Below are 25,464 nucleotides of genomic sequence, written 5' to 3' on the forward strand. Positions count from 1 at the left end.
TAAAGTGCTAAAACAGCGCCATACTGCCAATGAGCAGGTGGAGCCAAATCATCTGTTGGGTATTTTGCTATATTGCACAAGACATTGTGTGAGTGCTCAAAATTTGAATGATAGGATGATAACAAAAACAATAATAATGATAACCAATAGTTAACGACAAAAAAAAAAAAAAAAGAGTCAAAGTGGAGACGCACCGGACATGAATTATATTGTCCTTGTAGGAGGGTGTTGGTACACGCACGTTTGTATTAGATGAAAATAGTTCTTAAGCACGGCTGCTCCACAGGAGTGCCTTATATTTTTGCCAGAGTATGTAATACCATGATGAAATAACTATTTGAGCTTTAAACCAAATTGTGGTGGGAAAAAAAAATCAAATGTGTTTCGAGTTGCTCGATCTCCTGACGTATGCTAGGATTGTTTTTAAAAATTTATGTTCAAAGACAAGTAATTCAAGTCTAAAACTTCAATTAAGTCGAATTTTTTTAATTGAGTTGAATTTTTTTTTTTTTTTTTGTATTATTTTTAATTAGTTCTATTCAAACTATTATCACTTATAAATTCTAAAATATTAAGAAAAAAAATTTTTTAATCAGGTATTTTGATAACTAAATTCTTTTTGTGGTCGAAAAATATTTTTGAGTTTCATCAGATTGCATAAAAAATTTTACATTTCTCACTTTTGTCCCTGATGAAATCCTAGTGACCTATAAACATTTAAAAATAATACATAGATACTATTTTTTTGACCACTGATGTATAAAGTTGTTAATTTACAATTTAAAAAAATAATTCGTTCCACGGTAATATCAATATTTAATACTTGATCATTCATAATTATTTTAAGGTATTAATACTAATTAAAAAAAGCAGTAACATCACGATGCACGTAATAATCGTTATCTGGTGAAAATTGTAGCAGTCGTGCCTTATGTCCATCCGTAGTAGTATTTTTTTTTTTTTTAATAGCCAACTTGTTCTAGAGATTAAGTGTGAAAGTGTGAATCTAGTTAAAAACAATGAAGAAAAAACAACAATAAACAAAAAAAAATTGGGGTCTTTTGTAAAATGTATGATAAAATAAACAAGAATAACAACAATAAGTGTACGACGTAGAGTAACCATTGTAATTATATAAAAAACATAATGTACGAATAAAAAATAAACAAAAATATATACATATGTTATCGATGAGCGAGTAATAAAATTAAGAATGAAAATGATAAATAAATAAAACTGTTACATACATACGAAATGCACAATGTTGTTACCGTCAATTTGTAATACTCCGAGGCTATTATACATACGTAAACGGTGGTGATGCGCATCTGACTTTGTGAGAGCGAATTTTCCGTAAAATAAAATACAAGGTAGAAAACCAGAAAAATCCAGAGTTGTGCACATGTGCAAAGTTAGATTGATCGTGTTTTAGAAGTGTGAGTAGTAGGAAAAAGTTGAAATCAGAAAAAAAAAAATTCGGTGAAATAAAAAGATAAGACTACGTGATTTTCAGTAGATACCGACAAGTTAAGGTAAGACATAGGTAGAAAAAAAAAAAAAAAAAAAAAAAATTCGTCATAATACGTAGGTAGTAAAGCAAGTCAACGTGTATACACACGCACGTGAGCAGTGCCAAAAAATTATCCCACACGCGCATAACTATATAAATCATTATCATCATCGGCTGTTTCCGCAATTGGTAAAATGCAGTGTCTTTGTGAAGTATATACAAGCGAATAAGTTGCGTGCACATCGATGCGCGCGCACCCGAAACACCACATCTCCTCTCGCGAGGACGGGTGTGGGTGTGTAAGTCGACTTGGCTTCTCTCCGACACTGCACGGGAAGCACGGGAACGTCAAATAAGTACTTGTACACACAACACTTGCGTTGCCAGAGCTTTCATCTCTTGTTTATGAATATTTAAAATCGCGAGTAGAAAAACAAAGATATTCTTAATACGTATACCCAATAGTTTGTCGATGTCATCTAGTTTCAAGCTTGCGTTTGTAACTATCGCCGCGTCCAACATACAGACAGTGTGATGTGTCATTAGATCTGTGACCTTGAGGTGCGATAGTAAAGTGTTTTTTTTTCTTTTTTTTTTCATTGCTAGTGAGAACATGAAGGTGAGACCATTGAATATGTGCCATGTTGTATTATTAGACACGCAACGATCGAATATGTCACTGATGGAGTATACATACGTCAGTTGCTATAGTTGACTCTTTTTACCGTGACTTTCTTACACTATATAATATTTATGAGTTTGACGACGAGGAAACTTAAAAAAAACAATAGGGAAATAGAAACGAAATCAAAATGAGGCAAAAAATGTAACGTTAGTGAAAGAATTATTAACAATAAATATTAAAATATATGAGAAAGAGGCGTCGATTGAAAAAAAATATGTTGAAAAAACAGGTGGTGTGTTCTAGACTAGGACGTAGACTACTGTGAATGAGTATACATTGTTTTGTTGCGAGAATAAATTATTACGTTTGACGTGTGATTTTTCGAGAAAGTTATATTATGATATGTTTGGATAAAAACGTGATTACGTGATCAGTTAATAAATAGACGATAAAAGCACATACTGATAACCTTGACTCTTCGATTACATCCATCTTATTATAATTGTACACACACACACACGCGCACACACACACACACATATATATATATTCTCTTTTGTTGTTTCTCTTGTTGTTGTTTTACCATCGCGTCTTAACCTACATCGCATGTTTCCAAATTCCAAGTCATAAATTTCCGCACCAACCTTTCGCCCGTACATCCTCATTTCGGCAAACACTGAGTGACGCAAAATTTTCAGTGACCATGGAATTTATCGGAAAATCATTATAATCCGTCTGACGTTTCCGTGCACGAGTGACAGTGGCAGAGCAACAGTAGAGCTTGCAAAGTGGAGCAAAGGCCGAGCTTTCGAAACGCACACACACACGCGAGTGCAGTATATGTGAATAAACAAAGCGTGAGGAAGCAAAAATGTTCCGGAGCGTAAAAGCCAGGCAAGACTTGCTTAAATCGGCCAATGCCGCGTTCCTAAAGATCGACAAGGCACCATCGTCCAGTGACTTTGGCAAGGACTTCGAGAGGATCGTGCCCAAGGTGAGTCGTCTGTTAGCGTGAGGTTATGTTTTTCTCTCTACCTTCGTCTTCGTATATATAGTGTCCTTATCCGTGATATCGTATGCTCCGTGTTTGTGTGCAGACACTGCATGACTGCATATGTGTGTCTGTGCTATGTTTTGTATACATGAGAGATTCCGCAAATCGTTACATTGTTTTGAAAAAAACTATAATCAAATTTAGTAACTTGTTGAGCTTGTGATAAATTAAAAAATCGCGATTACCCAATTTGAAAAAAAGAAATTAATTACATATTTATGAAATTTCACTTATTTTTTATGTTTTTTTTCGGTCTTGATAACTTTTTCTAACCAGAGAAATCTCACATAGATTATGTTTCTCAGTAATCGATTACCTCATTTTTCAGTCAGTTACATATGTACCTCTTGGAGCTACAAAAAAATTAAAATCAGTTTCAAATTCGTACGAATTTTGTAACATTTATGTAGTACTTCTTGAAACTGCACGTATACTTGTACATGAAAGAAAATTTTCGCACTAATCTTATTATAATACTGTCTCACATTAAAGTGAAATATAATACCAATAAATTAAAATTGTTCTATAATTTTAAAATATGCTAATAAAAAAAGAATTTTAATCCAGCAACTTTATTTTCCTAGCTAAAATGTTTCCAAGTTAAATGAAAAAATCTCGTTTAAAACAAAAAACGATAGCCTTTAAAATAAGATACCATAGAGTTGATATCGTATCTACATTTTTACCAATTAAAACTTCATTTATTGTGCACGCAACTATGAATTTTTCAAACAAGTATACAGGTAACGTTGATTTTAAACCATTCAGTTATTCCTCTAACCCCGTATTCAACAACAATAAAATCGGCACCATTAGTCTTCAGAAGCAAAAATTCCAATTAATTATCCTCGATCTCCTATGCAATAAAATGACCAAGACCAAACCGATTCTACAGACCAGTGCCGTAAAAACAAAAGAAACTGGTACTCGGGAATTTTCCTCATTATTCTTAGACCCACAGAACTTGAAATTTACGGCCAACCGAGCCAGAACTTCTCAACTCGTCGTGAATTCAAAACAAAAGAGCTCCCCCTCCTGACCTCTCTCTCGCTCCTTCACCAACTCCCATCCACAAAAAGCCCCCAACCCTTGGAATCCTCAAAAGCTTAGCCACGCCGCAAGCATCTGAAATTCAAATTTTTTCCTCTTGCTCGCGTGGGCCACACAAAAGCTGAGCACGACGCGGGGCGTCCCGAGCACGAGCACGGATCTCAAGGAGGTCCTCTGCGAGAAGATACCCCTGCACCACGACCTCCTGCGCAAGTTCCATCGGGTGCATGGCTTCGACGTTGTCAGTCAGATCACCGTCAACGACATATATCGCGGCCTCGATGGGGTCAACGCCCTCATCAGGGAGACGTCGGAGTACGACCCTCAGACTGGAGTAAGTGTCATGTGGTGCTTTACTTTTTGCCACTCGATCGCTTTTTTTTTTTTTTTTTTTTTTTTTTTTTTATTACGTGGAGGTGTTGAAAATGCTATATCATTGACGAGTTCACACTACACTTACACACGAGTGTTTCGATCACGTTGATTTGTGGTGATCTCCGCCAGTAGATATTCTTCAACAATATTTTTTACTTTAAACCATACGAATTAAGCCTATCAAAACAACAAAGAGTACCATAATATGTTATTTTCATCCCATGATGACTACCCAAGGCATTATCGATTTAAAACCTGTGAATGAAATTTGACTAGGGTGTTATATTTAATTTAATAAATTCACTCCTGCTCAATTTTCCAATTGTTCTCATAGGATTGACATCTGTTGCGACGAGCTTAAGACCCGAGACATGTAAAAAAAAAAAAAAAAAAAAAAAAAATATATATAACATTGACTAGTACGTCTATAGATTTCTAAACTGCAAAAAATATGCAGATAGATACACAAAATAGTGTTGTTCACGCGTTAACGTCTGACGTTTTCCCCCCGCTTCCCAAGCTTAGTTTCTCAGATCCGTCTGATCATACGCTGACTCGTTCTACTGATAGTCCCCGCGTCCGCGTCTAACCCGGCCCTAATCTACTTGATCAGCTAAAACCGACCGACCCCTTGCAGATAAAGTACCGCGGGCTGTCGTTGCCCGAGCTCTACAATCTCCTGCCCCGGAAGGGCAACTCGCCGAGTCCCGAGGCCGTGTTCTGGCTACTCCTGACCGGGGACGTGCCCACGCACGAGCAAGCCGAGGCACTGACGGCCGACTGGACGGAACGTAGAGCCAGGCGCAAGGACTGGTGGTGGTCCGAGTCGTCGGGTGAACTTGGCGGCGTCGTCGGGGGCGTATTGAAAGCACTGCCCAACAACGTGTCTCCGGTTGGTCGGCTGGCCATCGCCCTCACGGCCCTTGACGCCGACAACCACATCAAAAAGGCCATCAAGGACGGCGTCATGAGCTACTCGTACTGGGAGGTCGGTCTTTTCTTTTTTTTTTCTCCTTATATTTTCCTGCCTCTGCCTTTTATTTATTTATTTTTTCCTTGCGTTTTTATCGGGGTGATGAGCTAAAGGGAGGGTAGGAGGAAGAAGAGAGATGGTTTTTGAAATATGATTGATGGCAGCAGCAGATCGCACGTGTACCATGTTTGGTCTTTCAAGTGGCACGCGGGGTGGCTGCGGGTGGGTGTTGCTCGACAGTGGTCTCGCGTGTATACCCCTTGTGTGCTCGGGGAGTTGAAAGTAGGTGTGAAAAATAGAATGTCGGCGCGATTCGTGCCACGCCACGTGTGATAAAGTGACTCGTTCGATTAAAAAGAAGATAAATATGTTGCAGACCATTTTTTCGAATGACAAAGAATTTAGCACCAACAACAAGTGTTCTGATGTTAATGTAACGTAATCTTTTTTCTTTTTTTTTTTTTTTTACGCAACATTATTTTTACTGCGATGGACGAAAAATCTCGTAAATAATAAGCGAATATTGATATTTTTTTTTTTTTTACCGTTAAATAATAAAAAAAAAGGCTATAATTATTTTAACAGCTGCTCACAGTATGTAACAAGTTTCAGAAGCCTCATTGATAGCATGCATGGCAATAAATTGTTTAAATAAATACCAACGCCATGCGCAGTTATGCCAATTATAACGAAATTAAATGGGACGCGTGTTTTTAATAAAGTGTATCGGTGCCATGATACATTAAAATTTATTTTCAGCGTCAAACTGACGTGTACAGAAGCGAAAAATGTTAGTAATCGATGTAAACCTCACTTCTACGCTCGTTCACGCGCTATTTACTATACTTTGATCACCGTACCTTTTAGCCCCAACAGCATATACAGCCGGAAAATAAATTCATCGGGACGAACCCTGTACTGATCAATATTCAATTCATTAGTTTGCAACGTAAAAAATTGAGAAACGTGGCAAACGATAGCTCCTGTGCCAAAGTTGAAAACTCATCAATTTATTTTCTCGCTAATTGCTTTTTTCTCTTTTTTGTTTTTTTGTTTTAAATAAGTACTCGTGTCATCAGCATGAAAAAAAAAAAAAAAAAAAAAAAAAAACGTACACTCGGGACTTAACCACACACTTTCGTAATCGCATTCCCTCTCTCTTTATATCGATCACTTCGAACGTTATAATCACGTAAAATCAGCGAGAAAATTCATCCTCCCGGCCTTTGAAAAATTTGCGCTCTCAGAGGCTCATTTTAAAAGGAATTACCGGGACGTGGCGTAATGAAAACGAGCGAGCCCCTCGAGCCTTTGTATAACGCCCCCGATAAACCGTCCGAGTGTTACATCTGCATACGTAAACGCAAAAGATAGTAATGATGATATAACTCTATCGGGAAACTCTCGGTTTCGTCCGGAATACCCAATGGATGGGGACGGCTGGTCTTGATTATCGAAAGGCTCGATATTCCATGTAAATACGTAGCGACGCACTTGCAAGAAATTATATAGCGCGAGGGCGCATACGTGCACGCGAGCGAAGGGTATTGTGTCCTGAATACGGATGGAACGTCATTACCATGAAACGCCTCGTACCCAGTATCTGCACCGAACGGGTTGGGAAGCGTACAGGGGTCGTGTAAAAAAAAAAAATCGGGCAAACACAATATTGCCTTACTCCCCCTCGCGCCCTGTATCAACGGTATTCGTGTGCACTCGCGTGCTACGGAAGCTATAGCGTGAAACAACCGAAAACTGCATTAACTTTTTTTTTTTTTTTTTTTTTTTTTCGCCGGCATGACAAATTGAGGCTTCGACCTGATCCTTTTCGCGTGTGGCCTTTTATCAATTGTTCGTGCGGTGCTTCTTGTGTGCGCACAAGTTGTACGTCAAGCCAAGCCAAGCGATTGGTGGCGATTTATCTTCTACTCGGACTGTATACGCTATGTTATCTCATGCACAAGTTAAATCGCGTATTTAATAATCGTCGTTTATCAAGTGCACCGTGTAGCCGAGTGATTTTAGCAAGAGTTTCTCGTGGGTGCAATTTTTTGTAGCATCCAGTTTTCAAAGCAGCCCTTGTACATTGTGCAATTATTCAAGTAAAGATTCTTTTTTTTTTTTAATCAGTACACCTCGTTGGTAAATCATGTTGAAAATAAAAAAACAACTCTAGATACAAAAAAAAAAAAAAAAAAAAAAAAAAAAAGGGGAAAAAAATGAGGCGTCCGATTTTAACGATTGGTCAAAGGGTCGGTGATAAACGAGAGTGATCAGACCAATGAATAGACACGTGCGTAAGATATGATGCACATGTGTATTACAAGCGCAGGCTACGTCGAAAGGCACCGAGGGAAGGTCGTTGTTCGTCTGCCCGTGTAATTTCCGACTTTGATTCTACCACACCAGCTCCTCCTCTACTCGCAGGGGGTGTGGATGAAGCTGGCGTTGCGAGCGTGTGGGTGGAAATTGGCCCTCTCTCGCGTTACCATCGCCTCTAATTGATCACCGATCCAGCGTCGCCCATCCGTAGGTTGTATACGTATGTGCACGGGTACTTTATGCGGGTCTGTTTCTCTCCGGTTCGCAGCACATTTACGAGGACAGTATGGAACTGCTGGCCTCGTTGCCGGCCATCGTCGCGCTGGTCAGTGCCACCGAGACGCGCAGGTCCAGCTTGGTGCTGGAGAAGGCCGACTGGATCGACTTTTTCCTCGACTGTCTGCACAATGTCGACGATAGCTTCTCCGAGGCCCAGAGGCAGGGCCTCGGGGACTTTTTGCGGCTCTACGTCTCCGTCAATGCGTAAGTTTCGTGCCGATGATGCTGCCCTTTTTTCTTTTTCCAGAAAAAATTTTACGTACAAGTACATTTTACGATTGCGTGGAACCATGAACAACAGAGAGATACAACTCACAGGTTTTTTTTTTTTTTTTTTTTTTTTTCATAAAGTGAGCAAACTTCATGTTGAATAATTCGGTCCAAGACAAGATGTTGCTCCATGCCAGCAAAATCTAAAACCAACTGTAGACCCTTTCTGAAGTTTTCGATTGATTTGAGCCCTGTTTTGTGTTTCTACGTATGCTTCATATTTGGATGAAAGGCTTTGAATATCAATTCAAACCAAATCTCGAAACATCAAAGCTTTTGAAAAATAAAAACACAAACGTAATTCTTGACAGATACGAATACTATCACCCAATTATAACAAGTTTAGGAAAACAAAAAAAAATTATTTTTCTAAAATTCGTGCCAACATCACCGCACGTAGAAGCATCAACACAATACCCGAAACAAATTATACGTTTTCCCTACGCCCCAATTCAGCACGTACGGGCACAATTCTATGCCCATGTTTATTCATTCGAGGCGTCTCGGCGATGCATACACCTACATACATATACATAAGTACATACACATACTGGGTGTACGTACACGCGTATGTATATATACTCATACCTGTACATGCATACATATGTATGCGTACCTATACATATATTCAATTATTTGTGCGACAGTGACGACGAGGGTGGAATACCGGGAGCTCACGTGGCGCAAATCATGGGGACGAGCCAGTACGACGCCAGCAGAGCTTTGGCCGCGGGTGTTCTCGCCTACGCCAACGAGCCCACCAGCGGCACTCTTTGTCAGGTACTCCTATATAATATAAGCAGATCATTCTACATGCCTACGCGCACCTCGTACATGCTCTTTGTTACACTGTTTGTGTATACATGTGTGTGCACATGTTACCGATTTGCGGCTTAAAATTAGAGCTATAAACAATGACCGTTGCATCCAACGGTGGTAACTACGGTACACCCTTCCTCGTTGGTTTGCGAATGTATGTAAGGGTATGGACAAAATAGCGGCTCATTTGTTGCGCGTCGAGAAACGCCCTACTTGTGCGGGGTGTGATAAATTTTTGCTTTATTTCTGGTTGTCAAATAATTTCGGGCTTACAAATTAACGTACGACGCAGTTGTGCTATTGGAAATTCATTTTTCACCCATTCCATTTACTTGGAATGTAGCAAAGTACACGTGGAAATTCGTCAATGTAACGATCTTCTCTTGATCTTTTTTTTTTTTTTTTTTTTTTTTTTTTTTTTTTTTTTTTCATTTCAGTACATGGATTTTCTGGTGCAATTTCAAAACGCCGTTGGTCGTGAGCCAAAGAACGAGATTTTGCGAAATTTCGTGAAAATCCTCGTGGATAAGAGATTCGAGTTTACGGGGCACAAGAGCTCCCAATTCGAAGACACCCGTTACAAGGTCTTACAGGAGTTCGTTAGGAGCAACGTGCCAAATGACCCGGAAATCAAGGTATTCACTGCTGACTACCATTTCTTTTTCCTCCCTCCGAATTTTTCGAAAGGGTACATTTTTTACGGCTGAAATTTGCATGCTCGATCCATTGCAAAGTACACGCGTTTAAGAGAAAGCCAAATTTATTTTTAATCAAATATTCCACCAGCTCCATCTAAACGAACAATTTTTGAAGGAAAACATTCATGCAGATCCTGTCACAGCTTCAAAAATGCTTTTGCGCTGTCCACGTGTATGGCATTGGTTGTTTCGAAAAAAAGTATTCAGCCAAATAGAGATGGTCATAAATTATCGATTAATCGTTATTCCGGTGTACTCGAGGTCATTGAATATTAAATTTCTCGATCAAACAGTTAGGATTAAAATTTAATTTTCAATTTAACTTTTTTTTTCAATAAAAATTTTAATAAAATAATAATTGATTGTTATTAAATTTAATAATTAAATTCACTTTTGTTTTTAACTTCACTTATTCGGTTTAATAACATTTATTACTCCATTTAATTAATCGTGTTTTGATGAAGAAAAAAAAAATGAATTTTAATTCCTAATTAAATTGTAATGAAACTTAGATTTAAATAAATCATCCAGAAGCAACCTTATAAGCATCAAACTGAAAAACAAAAAAAACAAAATCTTAATATAATGTTTCAAGACTGACAAAATGTATTTATGCTTGTACTTCCAATTAAGGACGTTTTAAACCATTATTTTGATAAATACTCGGTATTATAATTATTGTCAACAGCTGTCGCAGCAAATATCGAAAGTCTACACGAAGCAAATAAAAGAAGCTAGGAACCAGTCGATGGTCGCGGAGCAAAACGCCATAGCTGCTCCGCTCTTTCAGGTAAATGTTATTATCCCTCGCAAACAAATAACCCAAATGGCACTCGATAACGATGACCAACATTTTTTTCGCCCCAGTTTTACGGCTTGCGAGACATGAACTACAACCAATTGCTGCTGTGTATGTCGCGGGCACTGGGCATCGTTGCCTCGATGATTTGGACGACGGCACTTAACGCACCCGTCGAACGGCCCCGCGCCAAGTGCACCGTAAGCTATTTCACGGATTTGGGTGGCGATCACAAGGGACGACGAGGCAAACCTGGAAAGCACTTCAAGACGAAATAAACAGTATTTTCACAAAAAAAAGAAGAAAAAAAAAAAAAAAAAGTACAGAAAAAGAGAGCTAATTACCTGCCAAGGTGTTTTTTGTTGGCAAACAAACTCATTGGGCGCGTAAAAACAATGTAATTTATTGTAATATACCGATGTATCGAGTCGAACGAGATAATTTTTGTTCAAACAACGCGTGAGGATGAGACAGTGGTGAGCTGGTGCTCTGAGCAACGGTTTTCACTGAGGGTATCACATTCACTTTGCCGTGCTGTGAAATATGTATTAATAATAATACTAAAAAAAAAAAAAATTATTTCGATAAAATAGTTTAAAAAAATATATACACCTTAACTGTATATAGGTACAGGAGGCGATGGTTGTAAATTGCTCATGTGTAAAAATAAAAGTAATTTATGCTGGGATACTTCGAATAAAGTATCACCACCTATGTAGCAACTACCCTCGTTCACCTCCTTGTATCACTGAAATGAAAAAGCTAGGGGAAAAAAAAAGAGTTTTCGTTAAAAAAATATATGATGTATGTAGGTATCTTTGTAATTCTAATATTTTACTTTCAACTCTTCAGGGGAAACCATGATGATGTATATAGTTGTACAATTCTTAAATTATAGTATATTGTACAATGTAGATGTAGACCAACAGACAACCAAAGTTTAATTTATATAATCTTTTAAAATGACAGAACATTAATAGCTTGGGCATTATACATTTTTTTCAATGATGTAACGATTTGATCGCCCGTTTCATTAAAAGCTCCATATATTTGTGGAAATTATTCAAAATGCTGTTGACTCGTAACAAATCTGTGAAATGATAATGAAATTTTCCTTGGATTTATATAATATACAATAAATCTGTTTTACCGATTAAATGTCTGTATCATTTATTTTTTTCATTCTTCTGAATTAGCCTACAGGAATTACGTTCGTGGTAAGATATCATTATATTACCCGTACATCTAACATTCTCGACAATACTCCGTAACAGCCAAGGTACGTAAGTATTGATTATTGAATAGAAAAAAAAAATTGTTTAGTTGCGCGCAAAAAAAGAACTGAGTGTCAAAGAATCGATTGTATTTGAAGTATCGAAACGCGGTTGATATCGATTTTTAACGATAGCATCGATATAAATATGTCTCGATGTATCGAAAACATGTGTTGTTTCCGTTTCGTCGTCTGCCTCTGTTGATGTGAGTGAGTCAGTCTGACGCTGACGCCTAATATTATTGCGTTATATATACGTCAAAGGGAGAAACTTGTTCGATCGCTACATGAATAAGTTGGTTTTCAACTTTTTACAAGACTTTCCTACAGCTGTTTTTCAACGTTTGATGTTTATTACTTTTGGTGCACAGTCATTTGCGAAATAGTTGTGCAGTGAAACGTATAGTGTCGCAAAGCTGTCGTGCACTTGCAGCATCCAGCGTTAATGAACGATTTTATCTTGGGTGAGTCAAACAATTTTCATATCAATAAAGGGCACATTGTGTTTTACTCAACTCAGCCAATCAAGAGAATTTGTTGCACTTTGTCGTTCCAGTGTTACTATCGAGGGTTTTGGGGGTTGTTTAACATTAGCATGAAATTGATACTTGTTTGTGCTTCAAGGAATGAAAACAATGTATGCTATGACAAAGATCTATCGTTCTTTTGGTACTTTATAAAGTATACTCAAACAAACCTAGCTTTTCATTTAATCCAGATGTGTAGATCATACGCACGGTTTACGTCTGCCTTTTACTATACTCTTTGTTAAACGTAATAGTGTGTCATCCGACAATCATTTCATTTCTTTGTCTTGTTTACTTTTTAGATCTATAATGGCTAATAATTATCTGCGGGACCCAAAGACCCCGTTCTTCTCTTTGGAGGATGATGTGGATGACGAAACCTTTCTAAGAAGTGCACCACCAAGGTATCCAACATCATCCAACTATGGAGTCGGCAATCATTATCAAAACTACAATGATGAATTGCAGAGGAAACAGCAGGAACTCATTGAAAGGCGGAAAATGATTGAAGAAAGAACCATTCAATCCTCGGAACGTTCTTTGAAAACTTTGTTGGACACGGAACACATTGGCATTGCTACTGCTGAGGTATTTGTTATTTGCCAGAGTTTTTATCTATACAAGATAAGTTAAACAGATGTGTTCTGCATGCAAGGTCAAAGAAATTCAGTTCGAGTACAATTCACTTGTAATAATGCACTTTAAATAAATATTACTCGGATTTTTCATACAAATTTTGAAAGTGAAAAATAATAGTTTTGAAAAATAATTTTTGTGCAGGAACTGATAAAACAGCGAGAGCAACTGGAACGAACCGATCGACGTCTCGACGACATAAACAGCACGCTGCGCTTCAGCCAAAAACACATTCAAGGTATAAAGAGTGTCTTTGGCGGTCTAAAAAATTACTTCAGTGGCAGCAAGTCGATGGAATTACCTAATGGCTCGAGCGCTTCCGGGTTGAGGAGTCCGACGTCCCCGCTGTCTCCGACCTCGGAAAGTATATTGGCTGAAAGATTAAACAGTTCTGCCCAAAGTACGAGACGCAGCTCTGAACATCCTTCTCTGCGTGTACGTGGCCTAACAGAAGAAGAGGAGATGGATAACTTCCAACAAACTCACTTGAGAAATGCGGCTGCTGTGCTGGAACAGAATTTAGATGAAATGAGCGGCTCGATCGCTACTTTGAAGAATCTGGCTATTGGCTTGTCAGAGGAGATTAATACACAAAACGATCTGATCGACAATATCACCGACAAAGCTGAGAGAGCCGATATCACTATCCAGAGGCAGAACAAAGACATAAGAAACTTGTTGAAAAAGTAATCGTAATCCCACATATCCGGCAGTGTTGATTAAAAACTCGTTTTATTTTTCTCACAAGAGAAATGTATCAACGTTGTGGCATGAGTTATCAGTTACGTGCTTGTGTTGGACAGTTTTAATCTGTAAGGAATTAGGTAACGTGAAATATACTTTTTAGTTTTTAACGAGTTAACCGGAGGTATGGTTTTAAAAACAATTAAACTCTTTGATCAAAAATATTTAATAATATACAATTATAAGAAGTAATTGTTTCTCACACGATTCTAGTTAAATTATTAAAAATGTGTACATAAAATAAGTCGTTGCTTTCGGTTTCCTATACTAAATTAAGAAGATTTTTATGAATGTTATGATTGTTTGTAATGGTGTATTCATAAGAAAAGAAAAAAAAAAAATTCCGTTCTAAGAACTCTGCTAAAATATGTAGATGTCGTAGCAACGAAAAATATCTGTAGTATTCAAATTTGTCATCTGCTATACCGGAAAAAACAAAACAAACATACGATTCAACGAATTTACAATGCATATCTTATAATAAAAAGGCAATTTATATACTTTCGAGACCAAAAAGAATAAAGTAAACTTGGCACAGTAAGAACTCTCGTCACTTTTTTCAATCGGTAACGATGAAAAGAAGAGAAAAAACAGCAGAAACATTGTTCAACGATGAAGCAAGCAACACGTCAATGAAGGTACGCCTCCGGCTCGCTGACTTCATTAGCCACCGAAGTCGCCTCGAAAGCTCGTCTCTGTGCCTCGCGCTCGCTCGCTATGGCCGCGTGCTCGGCCGCGATTTTCCGGTACAAGCTGTTGTGCCGGTCCTTGGCTCTGGCCACGCTCGCCGAGTCCTGCCAACAAATTCATAGTCCAGGGTAAATCATGATCACCCGAGACGACCCGGCCATACCGATTTCCCCGTACCTTGGGCAACTCCGCGACTGGAGCACCTTGGGACCTCGAGGCGGCGATTTTTTGATAGAGCACACTGTGCCGCTCCTTAGCTCGCCTCACGGCCTCGGAGTCCTTCGGCTGGTAATTCAGCACGTCATCGTAGTTTATCAAGGCCGGGTGGAACCCGTTCTCGTCCGCCGTGTACTCAACGGTTCGCACCTTCAATTTCGGATCGATGAACGAGTACGATCCTGTTGGCCACAAATTTCGTGTTTCAATCAACAGCTCGACCCATTGCGAGTTAACTATAAATAAATAGCAAATCAACGCTCGGCGATAGTTGTTTTACCTCTGACGCGGCCAGTGCCGTCGCCGATCTCACTCTGGACGCGGTCGACGTGCCCGGGGTAACGGCCGGCCTTGTACTGGAAGCTGTAGGGGTTCGGTGGCCCTTGGGTCGTAACGTCATTCACTGCAGGTGGTAAAAGCTCGTCGGCAGCCCCGCACACGCTCGCTAGGCCAACTAGAAAAATCTGCGTGCAAGAGAACTTTTAGTCTTCGAAAGAGTAACAAACGTGGGGGGGGGGGGCTTGCACTAAGTTTTTCAATTCTTTCCATTTCTACCGATTCTCATCTTTTTCTTTTATTAATTTTTTCATTTGTAACGTTACAAGTATCGCCGAATCAAAATCAATCGAGGTTTTTGAGGAGATAAAAAAAAAAGTCCTCGATCGTAGGCACATAATAATACATAATCGCTGAATTCTCCATTTGCTTTCACTTTTCAGGCAGCGATTGTGTGCCTGTGTACATCTACCCTACCTGCGCGCTTTTTTTTTTCTTCCAAACCGATTGACACAATTTCCGTATCTCTACTATGGCGTTAAAAAAGCACTGTAAAACATATTATTGTTAATCACTAAAAAACTGATACTTGTACTTACCATGTAGACCATCATTGTTGAAACATTTATCGTTGCACCGTTAAATCGAGAGTTTCGCACGCGTGGATGTATTATAATCTACCTCCAGCAAGAGGCCCCTGCTTGTATACACTGAAGAAGCCGAGGAGAGAGAAGTGTTTTTCGTGACAGAGCGCCGCACGTTGCTGGTGAAAGTGGTTTGGGTCCGAAGGTGCGCTCGATGACAACACGCTCAACAACGACGGTTTAATATTTATGAGTTTCTTGCTTGATTTTTTAAATACTATAATTCCTTTGCCTCGAGAGGCGTGTCCACATTTACAAAAGAACAAAAACAAACGGGGTTTTTCTCCTTAGAGAGTATAATTGATTGTTTTGCGATTATTTTGCGTGAATGTATTTTGTGTGACTATCAATGGGTTCAAGGAAATTTGGGACAAACAACTGTTCATCGACGAAATGGTTCGGTGAAGAAAAATCTATAAGACATAGAAGGAACTCTCTATAGCCTGCGTGTAACGATAAATAAATGTAATGTACGTTGTGCAAAAAGTGGAGTGCATTTTTTTTTTTTAAAGAAAACAATAAAAATCAAGTATGTGCAAAGTACAGCTTTTTCCTCTGACTTTTCCAAATCACTTTATTTCAAAGCATCATTTAATTTCGTAATCCAAAAAATACAAGAGCCAAAAATCGGTTTCCGATACATTTCAAAATAACACCGCGTATACAAAGGAATAAACGTAACAATGTCCGAAACAATAATTAAAAACAAAACAGAGACAAATCAATCAATGTCGAGTTTCTTGAAGCTACCCTCGACCCCAAAAAGATCGGTAGCGTTTTTACCCTTGCCGGGCCTTTTGCTCTCGTCGACCCTCGCCTGGGACTCCTCCTCGACGAACCAATCCCGATGCTCCTCGATCCTCTTCACCTGCGCTCTGTGCAAATCCATCAGCGGCCCAGCTTTGCCGCCCAACTCGTTCGGAAGAAACTCGATCGGTATGAATTTGTCGAGGCTCTCCAACGACGAGTGCAGATGTAACTATACCAAAAAAAGCTCTCGTTTTTCGTCTTTATCTTAAATATTCAAATAAAAAAGGAGATAGAGGAGGTATAGTGTTATCCACCATTTCCGTAAGTTCCTTCTTCATGAAGGGCTTCATCATGTTGAGGATGACGTCCATGGCAGCGTTGGTGTTCATAAAGTGGAGGCCCTTGAGCCTGACGGGCAATGCCTCTTGGAGATAGTAGAGAAACTTTTTCAGGCCCAGTGGATTGATGCGTGCCGCGTGACCGAAGGCCACGTTACTCGTGTCGACGAGTATTATGTGGCCCTTGATGGTCCCGTGGCTGTACATCCACAGATCTATGCTCATACTGAAAAACTTCATGTTGTCGTTGTACACGTACTTGGACGGATCAAAGTCTATCAGCTTCGCGAATATCACCGAGTAGCCCTCCTTTGTCGTCCTCTCGAACGGCATCACGGTTCTGCAATCCATTACATTGGGATTTATGCTTTTCCTTCTCTTTGTCTCGTACATACTTGCGTACATGTTATATTGTATATGTGACGATCATCATTTCTACGAGTGGCCTAATTTGTTGTTAACTTAGTATGTACACAGCAGCAAAAAGGCCACTCGTATTTTATGCTCAACATTTTTCTGACCGCGACAAAATATATCGGTAATTGCCGAATCGGTCGTTATCTGTGTAACACGATGAAAGCAAGACAATGCAAGCAACCGATCGACACTTACGAGACATTGAAAGCCTGGCGCAACTCCTTGACGCTGAGCGGGTCTCGATTGGCAAAGAACTCGGGCACGTGGGTGCGAACCGTGTAAAAGGCATCGATGGTGCTTTTCGTCGGCTCGAGTCGGTAATAGTTGCTGTGGAGGAACAAGGCCAGCTCGGTGTCGGTGATGTTCGGCAGGTGCGGCTGTTTGGCGCACCAATCCCTCAGTGCTTGGACGTCCGACTCCTTGAGTTCGGGGTTTTTTTTCAACTCCTCCTCGTAGGGAACGAAAAGCGAAGCCGACATGATCAACTAAAAATGATTTTTTTTTTTTTTCCGCTAATACCGCGACTCGACGTGATCGCACTGCCCGACACACGCGACGGAACAACTAGTTGGATGTGACCGGTAGAGCTGGTGTGCACGTAGACTTGACGATGATCGTTTAATGATTAAGTACTGATGTGCGTGACTGTTATTACCTTTGCAGGTCACGCAAACGCGCCGCCTAACGTTACGTTGTAATATGCCTCGTACGCATCCGCGTCGCGGTGAAATACGTTAGAGAGATCGGTAATAACAGCCATGATTTGCGGAAGGCGTCTTTTGTTCCTGATGACGCGTCGAAACGATGTTTGCCCGTGTCAAGCGGTGACTAAGGATAAATATTATTTTTCTCTCTCTCCACATTGTATGAAACAGCAAACGAGACTTTTGCAATAGATTTCGGGTGCCTTAGGGTGCCGGTTAATTACATGCACCGCTTCGGCTCTTATTTCCCCTAATACATGGTTTCAGGCAAGGCCTTGTGACCGATTTTTTTTTTTTTCTTTTTCTATCTTTCAACACGAACATGCTGACAGATTATACATCATACTGTAATTGTACTGTAGTACTCGAAACAAATAAAATATCCATTTCGAGTTGATATTCTGTTGATGAGAATGGATCGGTTAACAAATTGGGGCAGTCGTTGTGTGCGCATAATCGTTTAATGATATACTCATTGCAAGCAGAGGGAAAAAAAAGGGAAAACAATTGTTGTCAGAGAGGCGTTTCAGTCGAGCTCGAGTTTCTTGAAACTACCCTTGAGACTCGAACGATCGGTAAGGCGCTCCGGTCCGTTCGCGCGCTTGGCCTCGTCGACCCGTTGATTTTTCTCTTCGTGCAGGAACCATTCGCGGTGCTCTTCCAGTTTCTTCAACTCCTTGGCAAATAGGTCCTTTTGCGCTCCAGCCTTGCCCCCGCACTCGTTCGGCAGCAGGTCCAGGCTGATGTTGAAATTCTCCAAGGTCTCGGGCTTGGGGTGCAAGTGCATCTGCGGAGATAATACACATGTAGCCAAAAAGTTAGATGGAGGTAAAATGTACAGAAACTCGTGGTAATTACCATGTCGAGCACTTCCTTTTTGACGAAAGGCTTGGCCATGCTCATTATGACGTCCATGGCGCTGTTGGAGTTGATGAGGTGCATCCCCTTGAACCTGACCGGCAGGGCGGCCTGGACGTATTCGTTGAACCGCTTGAACGTGCCGAGGTTTATCTGATTGGCGTGTCCGAGTGCCACGCCCTTGAGGTCGAATATGATCACGAGGCCCTTCATCGTGCCGCGTTGGTACATGTACAGGTCCAAGGTCATGGAGAGGAGTTTCACGGCTCTGGTGTAGTTGTAGTGCGAGGGATCAAAGTCCTGTAGCGCGCCGTAGATGATGCCGTAGCCGTCGGGAGACAACTGGGGCAGCGGGAAGCACAATCTGTTGAATTTTTTTTTTTTTCATGTAATATTGCGTTAAAAAATCAGTGGTCATATTTACGTGGGGTGTATTTTTTAAACCGGAGATGACCCAATTCGAGCGTCCGAGCGTTCGACCAGTTGACCCCATTATACGTTAGAACTTTGTTGCAAGGAATTGTATATTGTCGATAAAATGTTGCACGTTAGATAATCCGGAGATATTTTTTTTTATCTTTCTCAAGTACATTAAGAAATATTCGGTTGTAGAGCGTTAAAAAATGCCATGTTGTTTCCATCTCATGGTTTAATTTATTTACAAAGTAATATGCTTCATTTAGTTATTAAAAGTACTTGTTTGAAATAATTTAGACGTGAAATAATTTAGTTTTCGTATAGAATAATGTTTTACACCAAATATTACAATCACTTAATGCACAATCATCAGGCGGGCTTTATAATATATATATATAAAAATTGGAACGTTTCAAAATTTAATGCGTTAATTAACACCAAGTTTTTTGTAATTGTATTACAAATACTACATTGCATACGTATATTAATAAATTGGCAGATATGAATATAGCTTTGGGTGATGTACATGTACACTAACTTGATGCGATAATTTATCTTATCCGTAAATGGCAAAGTACGAAGCGAAGCATAAATGCACGATAATCTCTGTAACTTGTCCAGTAGTGATTTTTTTTTTTTTTTTAATCTGTAGTGTACATAGTTGGTTATGGTCGAAAATTAGAACATCTCGTCTGTTGCTAAAAATTATTTACTTTGTTATCAAAATCCAACAATTTTGAGTCGAAAAAGCTCAAGTTATATCGTGCCTTGAACTGCTCGAGCCACAGGTATTCAAATATTATTTTCTAACTACGTTTATAAAAGATAAAAAAAGCACTGAAATGTTACAAACTAAAGCGCTGAAAATGTTGCTGTTTAAAATATTTAGATCGAGTTATTAATGTATCAATGATATTTAAAATATTATAAAATTAAAACTTTCTCGAAAAAAAAAAACGTACTTACATCGTCACCTGAAAAAAAAAAAAACGAGAAAAAAAGCATAAAAAGGGTAAAATTCCCACAGTATAGAAGGAAAAACTGGGGCTCGATTTTTGCCTAAATTTTTGCCGAAATTCACCGCATTGTTTCGTTTTCTGTTATTTTTTTTAATGACTGTTGTATGAAATGAACTTACACTGTATTTTTTATCTGCTTCAAGTTATCGTCTTTTTCAATGTCCCTGCCTGAGAAAACTTCGGTCAAGTATGTTCTCGAAGTATAAAAATGTTCAATCGTGCTCTTTGTTGGGTCAATGTGGTATTCATTGCTGTGGAGGAACAAGGCCAGTTCGCTGTCTGTGATGGGTGGCAGGTGCGGCTGCTTTTTGTGCCATTCTCTCAGTACCTGAAATATTAGGGTGAATACTAATCAAGTGCTCTTCATTCCAACATATTTTTGAAGCTTCCTTTTTTTTTTTTTTTTACTCCTACGATATAAGATATTGTTTTACCTGTATGTGATCTTCCCGTAATTCTGAATTTTTTTTCAACTCTTCCTCGAAGGGCACCAGTTTCAATTTATCCATATTTTCTTATAATTTTCAACCCTCAAAATTTTCGTAACAACAATCCGAAAATCGTTTGAATGAGTGTAAATTTTTATAACTTATTTACACGTACATATTCCAGAATAACTTTTGCTCCAATAAAATTTAAAAGTATTGACCGTAGTAAAAAAGAAAAACGCGACTTCTGCACTTGCGTTTGTTTTACAAAGGAACGGATAGAAAAACCAGCGGGCGATAAAACTATACTGATTGAACTTGGCGTTTTATTGTATATGAGATTAATTTTTAACGGTGTGTACATGTGCGGGTGTACTGTGATGTATGGGTGTGTTCAAGGAGAGATAACAAAAAAATTAACAGTAGTTTTTTCATACAAAGTTGGCCGAAAAATGTTACACAAAGTTGATATGATAAAAACGCGCGTATGAAGAAATATATTATAAAAAAAAGTTAATAAAGATTAAATTCCTATCGCCTTTCGGACTTGTACTTCTAGGTATATACACTTAGAAAGTACTATACGATAATTTTGGTGAATGTAATCGATTAATTTTTTATACATATGAATAATAATAGAGTACATGTCTACGAGATAACATATTATAAGTACATATGTACCATGTGTGGTATATACGGTTTATTTAAATCTTTTTAGTGTTGCAACTGCTTCAGGTGGTGGTGGATGTATGTATTTCTTATTGCCCCATCTATAATTAACAATGATACTGACGATATAATGATAAAAATCAAGATAATCGATAATGATAATTTAGCCGTTAGGAGCATCGAATAGCTCGAACGACAATTCGTTTTTATATATATTATTCGTACAATAAATTAAAAAAATTTTCTTTTTTTAATTCTAAATTATTTTTCAACAGTACATGCCTGTTGTTTTAAAAATGGTACTCGTACAGAATAGACTTTAAGAAAAAGTATAGCATGTAATTAGCTGCGTACGAGTTTGGTGCTGCCTTCAATTTTGGCAATGTGTCATCACAAATTTTCACTCAAAGAATGAAAAAAAAAAAATAATAATATATATATGATTTTTATACTATTACGAGGTCGTATTAATTGCATTTTCAACCTTGTCGAGATCAAGGAAAAAATATCGCGTTTTGTAACAAATTATTTGACTATAAAGAAAAAAAATTCACAGTACAATAATATATTTCATCGAGATCAACAACTTTTTGCCGAAACATTTTTCGACTCTGTGTCGTGTGTGTGTGTGAGTCTTAAAATATTATTTGTTATGCATCAGCTAGTACGAATGCACCTTTGCTTAATAACTCAGTTTGTTAGGTAAGAAACAAATTAAAAGTAAAAAAAAATAAGTGAAAAAACGTCTTTTGTTTGAGTTTGCATAGTTAACATCAAGCTTGGCCTCCATAAGTAGCTCGGACTGACTTGACATGACTTTTTCCCTCGTATAGTAATCATCACACCTGTAGACTGCACTGTTACTCATTTGTTTATAGCCTATACAAGTTATTTATTTAAGCCGCATCAATACATATGTCGTTGCCTTTTGTTCAACTGTATATCAGTGTTCGTATACCTATTTGAGGTCATAGTACACAATAATGTGAAAAAAACTGTGAATTATTGTTTAACAAACAAGTATAAATTTATACTGGTGAAATATGTTAAGGAGGGGTCTCGCATCAATTATTTTTTAAGTTATTTTTTGGCATAAATACGTACAGCCAGTCCACAATTATATATTAATATTATTACTATAGTCAGTTAACTGGGAATCAGCGCCATCTAGCGTACGATTTTTCTCGTCGCTCATAGACCCTACTGACGTTTTTGTATTTTCGTTGACGAAGAAAAGCACAACCCAGATATCGCCCTTTAAAATGACGTGGAGAAATCTGAGTTGTGCTTTTTTTCATCCGCCGAAAATATGGGCTGTATTCGACAGTCCGGACGAAAAAAAGTTCAACTCAGATTTCTCGATGTCATTTTAAATTGCAAACTCTGAGTTGTAATTTTCTTCGTGACCTCGTGACCTGAAGCAAAAAACGTCCGTATAAGTATATATATGGCTGCTTGATTTTTTTCAGTACAGTAATACTGGCTGTGTAACTTACGCAGTTATACATTAAAGACCAATAAAATCATTAATAACAATACTATCATAGCTATAGAACTGTAGGAAAAAAGAGAAAAGGCACTATCTACAGTTGTGATGTCCATAAAAAAATACAAGAAGTAATATCCATATATTATTATAATTTACTTATAACTAAGACGACTGTTGTTGTTTCGGGAACTGCTGGAAATGAGTGACAAGAGTCATGGATTATCGGTAATTTATTGCAGTTATCAGTAATCTTACACTTCAAATAACTAATTTTTTGCCTCTCAACACTTTGAATACACGCAAAAAATATAATTTAAACTTATTTACTACCCAAAGCTGTGAAGAAGTTTTGGTTATGTTTCGTTTCTGCTATAATGATCGCATCGCATTCGTTACAAAACAAATTGTTCAACTACAACTGTTTACAAAACATTTTTTTTTTCTTTTTTTTTTTTTTAGAAAGAGGAGATTGCAAAGCAGTTCATGTTGCCAGAGAGGAAGAGTAAAATAGCAACTCTATTAAAACAAGATGGACAGGCATACTGTATCTGCCGAAGCTCTGACAGCTCGCGGTTTATGATGTAACTTTTTTACTTTAAAATCGCTTGATGTGTAATGAAATTACTTTTATTTAGTTACATTTGTTTACTAGTGGCTGTGATGCTTGCGAGGAGTGGTACCATGGTGATTGTATAAATATCACGGAAAAAGAAGCCAAACACATCAAACAGTTCTTCTGTGTTGTAAGATATTTTTTTGGATAAAGTCATTGGATTAAATAATTTTGATGTACCTATGTAATTTTTTTTCCTAGAGATGTAGAGAAGAGGATCCCACTTTAGTAACCAGATATAAAGTTAAAAAAACCGAGAGAACAGAAAAAACTGATCAGGAGGACAGGAAACACAAAAAAAACAAGGAAAAAGAAAAGTCTTTCAAGTATGATTATGACAGTCATTGGGATCTATCGGGTACTAAAAAGTCGCCAAAAAAATGCGGAGATTGCTCTGGCTGTGTGAGAACGGATAATTGTGGAAGATGTGATGCTTGCAGGTAACATTTTTAAACTGTGTTACAAAAATATGTAATCATAAACGTTTAAAACATAAAATCCAAAAAAATCAGTGATTTAAACATTGGTGTTTACAGGCATCTTAAGAAGCATGGTCCATCAGTTCGTTTGAAATTAAGATGCGATCTGAGAACATGTAGAGTACTTGGAGATCCGCTTAAACCTTCCAAAAGTTTAAATCGCAACACAAAGTTGAACAAAAAAAGAAGAGGAGACTCTAGTGAGAGACTAGACTATCTTGAACCTCCGAGGCACTGTTATGGGCCGTCATGCACCAAACAGTCTAGACCTGGAAGCAAATACTGCTCGGAAGAGTGTGGCATAAAATTAGCTACCAGTAGAATTTATCAAGTGCTCCCTCAGAGACTGCAAGAGTGGGCACTTACGCCTTGTATCGCTGAGCAAAATAACAAAATAGCTTTGGATAACGTTAGAAGGCAGCAACAGGATGTAAAGAGAATTCTCCAGGAGTTGGATAAGAGACATTCCGAGCTGGATAAGATTGTAGAACGTGCTAAGCATGCTGCTGTAGAGTCTAAGGCTGAAGTTGACGATAACGACGATAATGAGATGAGCATGTACTGTATTACTTGCGGCCATGAAATTAGTTCCAAAACTGCAATCAAGCATATGGAAAAGTGTTTCAATAAGGTAATTTAGCATTTTTTTTTAACTTCGAACATTTTATCAATTTACTTTTTATCTTCTCCATCTCACACTATTATTAAACATGTAACCCAAGTTTATTAACAAACGTATTTTCTTTCAGTACGAGTCTCAAGCGTCATTTGGGTCCATATTCAAAACCCGAATCGAGGGCCAGGTCATGTTTTGTGATTATTTCAACCCAATCAATCACACGTATTGTAAAAGATTGCGAGTTCTCTGTCCAGAACACTGTAAAGATCCGAAAATCAGCGACACAGAAGTTTGTGGCTGCCCACTTGTAACAAACGTCTTTGATGCGACTGGTGAATTTTGCAGGGCTCCTAAAAAGAGCTGTGTGAAACACTATGTTTGGGAAAAGCTAAGCAGAGCGGAAATTGATATGGAGCGTGTGAGGCAGTGGATAAAAGTTGACGAACTAGTCGAGCAGGAAAGACAAATAAGAACAAATATGGCTGCTAGAGCTGGTGTGCTTGCTTTATTGCTACATTCAACGTATAACCATGAAATCATGGAGCAAATTAGCCAAGAACAAAATATAGAACGAATCAAGCAAATGGAGGAAGAGCTTCAAAGATACAGTATGCAGTTGCAATTGGAACAAAATAAAGGACAGTTATGAGGTTGAATTTACAATGTCGGTCAAGCATCAAGTTTAGTTGAATGGTTTTATTTAATTTTTTCTTCTTCAAAGTTTAATCAGATAAGTAAACTTAATTTCTTATTTTCATGTATGTACATTTACAATCCATCATTAAAATTTCTTACATTCTAAATATTTGTGATGTTAAATTTTATTAGCATTATAAAAACATTAATTATCATACAACCTGCACATGGCGCGTGATAAACATTTG

At 38.2% G+C, this 25,464-nt stretch overlaps 6 protein-coding genes across 9 annotated transcripts; 3 read left to right on the forward strand and 3 right to left on the reverse strand.

Moving 5' to 3' along the window:
- Positions 1–1,513: 1,513 nt before the first annotated feature.
- Positions 1,514–11,755, forward strand: LOC106647199 (citrate synthase, mitochondrial). 4 transcript variants are annotated; one of them, XM_014363517.3, is made up of 9 exons: positions 1,514–1,532; positions 2,834–3,129; positions 4,361–4,573; positions 5,252–5,602; positions 8,178–8,392; positions 9,106–9,238; positions 9,715–9,912; positions 10,664–10,765; positions 10,843–11,755. In XM_014363517.3, the coding sequence occupies exons 2-9, from the start codon at positions 3,007–3,009 to the stop codon at positions 11,050–11,052; spliced, it is 1,545 nt and encodes a 514-aa protein (XP_014219003.2). In that variant the 5' UTR covers positions 1,514–1,532; positions 2,834–3,006; the 3' UTR covers positions 11,053–11,755. The 4 variants fall into 4 exon arrangements, with proteins under 4 accessions (XP_014219003.2, XP_014218986.2, XP_014218977.2 ...); XM_014363500.2 differs by lacking the exon at positions 1,514–1,532 and adding an exon at positions 1,851–1,866; XM_014363491.2 differs by lacking the exon at positions 1,514–1,532 and adding an exon at positions 1,878–2,129.
- Positions 11,756–12,284: 529 nt separating this feature from the next.
- Positions 12,285–14,398, forward strand: Snap29 (Synaptosomal-associated protein 29kDa). The gene is made up of 3 exons (XM_014363543.2): positions 12,285–12,511; positions 12,877–13,162; positions 13,355–14,398. Exons 2-3 carry the CDS (start codon positions 12,884–12,886, stop codon positions 13,898–13,900), a joined length of 825 nt encoding a protein of 274 aa, XP_014219029.2. The 5' UTR covers positions 12,285–12,511; positions 12,877–12,883; the 3' UTR covers positions 13,901–14,398.
- LOC106647245 (Cuticular protein 57A) lies at positions 14,392–16,157 on the reverse strand. Its single transcript, XM_014363562.2, has 4 exons — positions 15,736–16,157; positions 15,141–15,324; positions 14,822–15,042; positions 14,392–14,748 (listed from the first exon to the last, which is right to left on the reverse strand). Exons 1-4 carry the CDS (start codon positions 15,748–15,750, stop codon positions 14,584–14,586), a joined length of 585 nt encoding a protein of 194 aa, XP_014219048.2. The 5' UTR covers positions 15,751–16,157; the 3' UTR covers positions 14,392–14,583.
- Positions 16,158–16,190: 33 nt separating this feature from the next.
- On the reverse strand, positions 16,191–17,942 carry LOC106647229 (alpha-tocopherol transfer protein-like). The gene is made up of 3 exons (XM_014363537.2): positions 17,481–17,942; positions 16,845–17,208; positions 16,191–16,759 (listed from the first exon to the last, which is right to left on the reverse strand). The coding sequence occupies exons 1-3, from the start codon at positions 17,762–17,764 to the stop codon at positions 16,502–16,504; spliced, it is 906 nt and encodes a 301-aa protein (XP_014219023.1). The 5' UTR covers positions 17,765–17,942; the 3' UTR covers positions 16,191–16,501.
- A 573-nt stretch (positions 17,943–18,515) lies between these two features.
- LOC106639009 (alpha-tocopherol transfer protein-like) lies at positions 18,516–20,792 on the reverse strand. The gene is made up of 4 exons (XM_014352474.2): positions 20,718–20,792; positions 20,403–20,611; positions 18,848–19,211; positions 18,516–18,776 (listed from the first exon to the last, which is right to left on the reverse strand). The coding sequence occupies exons 1-4, from the start codon at positions 20,790–20,792 to the stop codon at positions 18,516–18,518; spliced, it is 909 nt and encodes a 302-aa protein (XP_014207960.2).
- A 2,071-nt stretch (positions 20,793–22,863) lies between these two features.
- Positions 22,864–25,442, forward strand: LOC106646742 (CXXC-type zinc finger protein 1). Its single transcript, XM_014362865.3, has 6 exons — positions 22,864–23,094; positions 23,329–23,450; positions 23,522–23,612; positions 23,684–23,922; positions 24,019–24,592; positions 24,711–25,442. The coding sequence occupies exons 1-6, from the start codon at positions 23,068–23,070 to the stop codon at positions 25,227–25,229; spliced, it is 1,572 nt and encodes a 523-aa protein (XP_014218351.2). The 5' UTR covers positions 22,864–23,067; the 3' UTR covers positions 25,230–25,442.
- Positions 25,443–25,464: the final 22 nt, after the last annotated feature.

Source organism: Copidosoma floridanum, unplaced genomic scaffold, assembly GCF_036245765.1.
Source record: "Copidosoma floridanum isolate Cflo_tuat_1 unplaced genomic scaffold, Cflo_Japanese_pri ptg000030l, whole genome shotgun sequence".
NCBI classification, from domain to species: Eukaryota; Metazoa; Arthropoda; class Insecta; order Hymenoptera; family Encyrtidae; genus Copidosoma; species Copidosoma floridanum.